The 5,708-nt window shown below is 48.4% G+C and overlaps 1 protein-coding gene across 1 annotated transcript; it reads right to left on the bottom strand.

Annotated features, from left to right (window-relative positions):
- Window positions 1-1,221: 1,221 nt before the first annotated feature.
- DNAJC5G (DnaJ heat shock protein family (Hsp40) member C5 gamma) lies at window positions 1,222-2,714 on the bottom strand. The gene is made up of 4 exons (XM_007470889.1): window positions 2,602-2,714; window positions 2,084-2,297; window positions 1,731-1,887; window positions 1,222-1,277 (listed from the first exon to the last, which is right to left on the bottom strand). The coding sequence occupies exons 1-4, from the start codon at window positions 2,712-2,714 to the stop codon at window positions 1,222-1,224; spliced, it is 540 nt and encodes a 179-aa protein (XP_007470951.1).
- Between the last annotated feature and the right edge of the window lie 2,994 nt (window positions 2,715-5,708).

Below are 5,708 nucleotides of genomic sequence, written 5' to 3'. Positions count from 1 at the left end.
ACAAAAGCTCTTTTATTCACTTACATCCCTTAGCCCCTCTCCCAGCCAGGAGAGAGAAGTTTGAGGAGCTACCAGACTCTGACTATGACTCTGCATAGACGAGAAACGGTGTGATGAGGATACCAAACAGACAGTGCGATGAGGCACACATGGGGAAAGGGTCTGTAAAAGTGCAATCTTTACCCTATCACACGTTTCGAGCCCCAGTTTTAAGAACAAAACATATAGTGATGAGCTTGCCTAAGATGTGGTCAAAAGGACGGAGGCAGGCAGGCACTGAGGTGTGAACTTCAGTCAACCCACAGGCGCCCTGCTAATGGGTGCTATGCTGGCAGCCGCAGTCCAGGGAGAATCCAAAGGTGGGATAACTACCCCTAAGCCTCAAATGCATTGATACTTTTCCTGAGTTGTCTCATGGTGGTATGGAATGAGGCTGGCAATGCCAAAGGCATGGGCACCGAGGAAGATGAGACCAGCCCCCAGAAAGGTGTACTCGCTTCGGAATGTGGCTGACACTAAGAGTTCTTGGTACTCAGAACTGCAACAAAGAAGGGTTAGCTGATATGGCAGCTCCAGGACAGGATCCATCCAGCTTGGTTATCAGGATCCTGATGGAGATATCGCAAGTGGCTGACCCTACCAGCTGACATTGGCTCAAATCCCAAGGAAAGCACAGGAAAAAGAATGCTAGGAAAAGACTGTCATCACTGCCTAAGACCTCACAAGGGCAGGGATATGAGGGCTGCTCTCTAACAGACTAAAATTGGGACTGCAGCTAAAAAGAAGAATAGCTGGGTGACCCTGTATGGCCAGGGTCAGTTATACCATCAACGACAAAGATGGCATCCTCACCGGGATGGAGGCCATCGATGCTTCTGAAGGTGGGAGTCTTACAAGTAGAGGGGAAAATCAGGGTCAGTGTCAGGACAGGGCTACCTGCTCTTCTCTTCACCGAGTCCAGCGGACTGGGCAGCAGAAAGGCACCCTCACTGGGTCAGCACCTAAGGGCAGAAGAAGATGGCATCTTATTAACCAGAAGGAATGATCACCCAGAATTTAAAGCCACCCCCCTATAGGTAAGGATACAAATACCTGTAGTCCATACTATAAAGATATAAACTTTCCACTAACGACTCATCTGAAGTTAGTGTCTAACCTTTTCTTTCTCACCCTTTAATTATTGCTGCATTTCAGTTTTCCTACCTCATTCTTCTTCATCTTTTAATAATTATCATCACTAGAATTATCTTCCCCTCTTCTAAAATGTTCTCTGTGTCCTGTGATGGAATTTGAAAAACAGGTATTTAGTAACAAGTTTTTAGTCCACTGGTGAAAAAATGGTTACCTTGCAGTTATGCATTCACATCACTAGGTGGCACTGGTGTGAATGTCGGTCAACCCACACTTTAGGGGATAATCTCAGGCACTTTACCTTTCTCTTGAGTAAATGCAAAGAACTGCATCCTCTAACTTGTCTTCGACTACTGCCTTTTCTAGGCACATTCTTTTCCTTAACTCCCACCCCATTCGTTAAGCTTAACAGTCATAGGAGGCCAACATCACATTCAAACTGTCAGTGTGGCATAAACAAACTCAGAAACCAAGCACATCCCCTTCTCTTTCTTCACTTTGCCCCAACACTGACTAGTTGGGAGTTCACAGTTTCACCCCCAACCATTTCCTGCATCCCGATTCCAGCTCTCATCCCAGTCCCTGCCTGTGGTTCTTACCTGGCCTTGGAGGCTGATTCTGGACATTCGGCTCATATTTTTTCTTAGCTTCTTCCTCGGGTGGTGGCTTAAGTGTTCCACAGCAAAAGCAGCAGCAGCAGCAGCAGCAGCAGCAGCGACAGCAACAGGTAAGCAGAGCACACAGGAGGACAAGCGTCTAAAAGGTGGGAAAGAATGGCTTCAATCCGGCAGTTCTTGTGTATTTCCATTCAAGCTCCCCTCCCTCAATCCTTCTAGCACCTGCTATATGAGGCAACGGAAGCATGTGTCCTAGGAGAGGAGGATTAGCTGTCCTAAGAGAAGAGGGTCGCCCCTCCTTCCTTATTCTCAAGAGACTAGGAAGAATTGTGTGCCTTGAACCAACAGCTATTCAGCGTAAAATAGTAGGTGACGCCTTGTTCGCCAAAGTGGTCGTAGATATATATCCCCAATGAGCCATGCCGGTCGTAAATTTGCCGCTTCTTAGGGTCACTCAGTACGGAGTGGGCTGCGTTGATCTCCTTGAATATTTCTGCTGCTTGAGGGTCCCCTGGATTCTTGTCTGGATGATACTTCAAGGCCAGTCTCCTACCCAAGCAATACCCAAAGGAGGGTCGGGAGAGGATGGGAATGGCTGGGGAGGGAGGGTTAGGATGAATGACAGGGATAGGTCTCTAGACGGTGAAGAAAGAATGCACGAGATGTGGTACAAAGGATGGAGGCGAGCAGCCCAAGTCTACATTCCTTCCCGTGTCACACTGAAGAGGACGATGGCCCCACCTGGCCCCAAAGTGAAGGCTTGGGGATTTAAAAATGGGTCAGAAAGCAAGGTAGAGGGAAAAGGGTCCAAGGGGGAGAATTGCAGGATTCAATGAGGGCCTGATGTCTGAACCTGTAGGCCTTTTTGACGTCTTCAGGTGAAGCACCCTTCTTAAGCTCCAGCACTACGTAGGGGGTTGATCCAGTTTTGGACAACCGGTGGGCTGCGTCGACCACGTGAGCCATGATCTGGGTCAGAGGAGAAGCAGCATTTGTGAGAACTTCCACAGGTGAGGCCACAGAGAAGTGAACTTCCAGTGACAGGAAGCTCATCGCCTTCAGGGGCGAGGCAGGTAAGTGGCTACAATGGGACAAGTATAAGACAACAGTGACTGGCATCTGTGACTAGCAGGAGAGTGCAGGTGACAAGACCTTCAAATTTTAAAGAGGAAACATCTTCTCCTGACATTTCCCAGTGTCCTTCAGATACACAGACCTCCAGACACCCCACATTCTACAGAAGTGAAGCCAAGGGAGGTCTAAACCCTGCATAAAGATCGATTTTTGTCCAGAGCTACTGGTACCTTAAGTAAACAGCCCCGAGCCTGTCCAAGCTCATTACTGGGTTTGAAAGACCAGCAGGGCCCCAGCCCCTGAACAGCTTGGGTGGGGAATCATGGAGATCCCCAATTCCCAAGGGAGAAACAAGTCAGCCCAAACCCTGCGCTGCCTAAGAGAAGTCAGGCGTCCAAAAGCCAGGCCAGGAGGCAGTGCTTGCACCTAGGCCAGAGACTTTCTTCCTCCTAACCTCCCCTCTCAAACCCTCCCACCTCTGTCCCTCAGGGAGAACAGAGGGGTGACTCAAGGGATAAAGGAGGAGCTGTGGGGCAGACCAGAGAGGTAGCAGCGAGCAGGACCCCAGAGGGCCGGGGGAGCGCTTGGGAGGCTGAGGCTTGGGAGAACCAAGGCAACAAGCTCAGAAGGAACGCTCTGGTTCCCCAGGTGCCCTCTGGCTCTGTGTGGACCCCCGCCCCACCTGGCCTGGCGTCTACCTCGGAGTCGCTCTCTTCAGCCGGGGAGGCCTCACGCAACCTCCATCAAGGTGTGAAACTTCACACGGCAGCGGGCCAGTGGCCGACTGCGCCTGCGCGCTGTGTCAACACTAGGCGTCCCTTTTTGGCGCTGCAGGTAGGTCTGGGAGGGACTTATTTCTCTCGCGGGGAGCCTGAGCGTAGGGATCTGCCTGGCACCAGCGGCCAAGGGCTGCGGCTTGTCGGTTCCAGCCCCACCCGCGGGTGCAGCCTGCAGGGCCGTCCCTTCTCGGGTGAGAGGGGACTCATTCGATCAGGGGCGTGGCTCATCGACTCACCTAAGGAAAGATAACGGGGCTTGCAGACCGTGGCTGTATGAGAGGTATGTTTGCTACAAACCTTTCTCAAGAGGTATATTACCTTCTCAGTCTTCTTTTACGGAATTTAGGGGTCTCCACTTGGTCCTTTTTTTCCCTTCTGCCGGGAAACTCCTACACATGCTTTAAGACCTACATCAAATGTCAGTATTCCTAGGAAACTTTCCTTCATTCCCTCAATTGTTCTCACCTTCCTCTGTAAAAGCATTTATCCTATCATATTGTAATTAAGATGGCATGTTCCTTTAAATTGATGTCTTGAACATTTCCAAAAGTCATTACTGTTCTTCAGAAACTTCCTTTAAATACTGTTACATCACGAGGATGTACCATAATGTAATTATATAATCCAGATTGGATAATTGTTTATAATCATTTGATAGTATAATGACCTTATTATGAAAATTCTTATCTTTAAATCTACAAATAAATCTTTTTTTTTTTTCTTTAGAGTAGATTCCTGGAAGTGGAATTATTGGGTCAAGGCGAATTTTTTTGAGGCTTTTGATCCATATTGCTAACTTTCTTTCCAGAAAGTTACCAAAAGTACCAATTTACCTCCCTAATTTACATGCTACTTGCAGGGCATAAGAGCACCTATTTCTACTCAATTCCTGTGATCTCCTACAGGTTTGCATCCCTTATAATTTACCACTTCATGATGTTGGTTTTCGTAGCAAAGGAGCACTCAGTGGCTCCTATAACACGGAATTGAAAGAACTTTATTGTTTCAGTCCTATCTCTCTGTTACCTGTCTTGTGACTTAGTATCTCTTCCTTTTATTACTGTTACCTGTGTACGTTTACCTTCCCTTCTAGGTTTTAAGTACTGCACCCCCCAAAGATGTGAGCCACCTGAGCAAAGAGTCCATGTGCAACAGGCACAACGGCCACTGAATTCATTTATTTCTGTAGATCCGTGATCAGTGTAGGGGTGGGGATGAAAATCTTTGGTATCCCTCACTGAGTTCATAGGTTCTGGGTTAGATGAGTTTAGAGGTTAGTCGCCTAAAGTAAAGGAGATAAAGCTAACAATTTTTTGATGGTTTGTACCATGCCAAATTTCTCTAACTAACCTCCAGCCTTTCATCACCATCATGGAAGGACAGAACTAGAACAGCCCAAGTCATTTCTCTACCAGCACTGGGAAGAGAACAGAAGGCACTGGAAGTGCAGTGCATTTACAGGGAACGTCTCACCTCAGTCTACAGGCCCAGTGTGGTCCGGCCCCTGCCTCTCACTCCAGCTCTACGGAGTACCACTGTCTTGCGTGCTCTGGTCTCTGCTGCACTGCTTTTCTGTCAGTTCTTTGAAGACACCGTGTTCCCTCCCACTCCTCTGCCTGGAGGGCTCCTCCCCAGATTACGTGCATAGCTGACTTCTCATCCTTTGTGGCTCTCAGCTTCGTGCCTCCTCAGAGAGTCCTTCTAAATTGAGTTCCACTTCTCTCTCCCCATCTCGTTAACACCCTCACCCTGATTTGTGAATATATATTTATCTCACATTGATTTGTTTAAGGTCTGCCTTCACCGGTAGACAGTGAACTCCATGAGGGCAGGGACCTTGTATGTTTGCTCACCATTGTATCCCCAGCACCTAGAACCATGCCTGGCTTATGATAAGTGAATTAATGATTTGCTGAATGAACTATAGCAGAGGGAGCCCTCTGCTGGTCCAGTGGAGGCCCAGAGTTTGGGCCATAGCAAGAATGGCCTGGGACAGAAGCAGTTAGCTGGGGAATTGGACAGGACTGCAGAGCCCACTTTTCCTCATATGATCTGAGACAAGAAGAGACAGAAGGCACTAGGAGAGATAGTAAGAGTGATTCTGGGC

Source organism: Lipotes vexillifer, unplaced genomic scaffold (genome assembly GCF_000442215.2).
Source record: "Lipotes vexillifer unplaced genomic scaffold, Lipotes_vexillifer_v1.1 scaffold717, whole genome shotgun sequence".
Taxonomy (NCBI): domain Eukaryota; kingdom Metazoa; phylum Chordata; class Mammalia; order Artiodactyla; family Lipotidae; genus Lipotes; species Lipotes vexillifer.
This window is presented reverse-complemented; position numbering and strand designations above follow the sequence as displayed.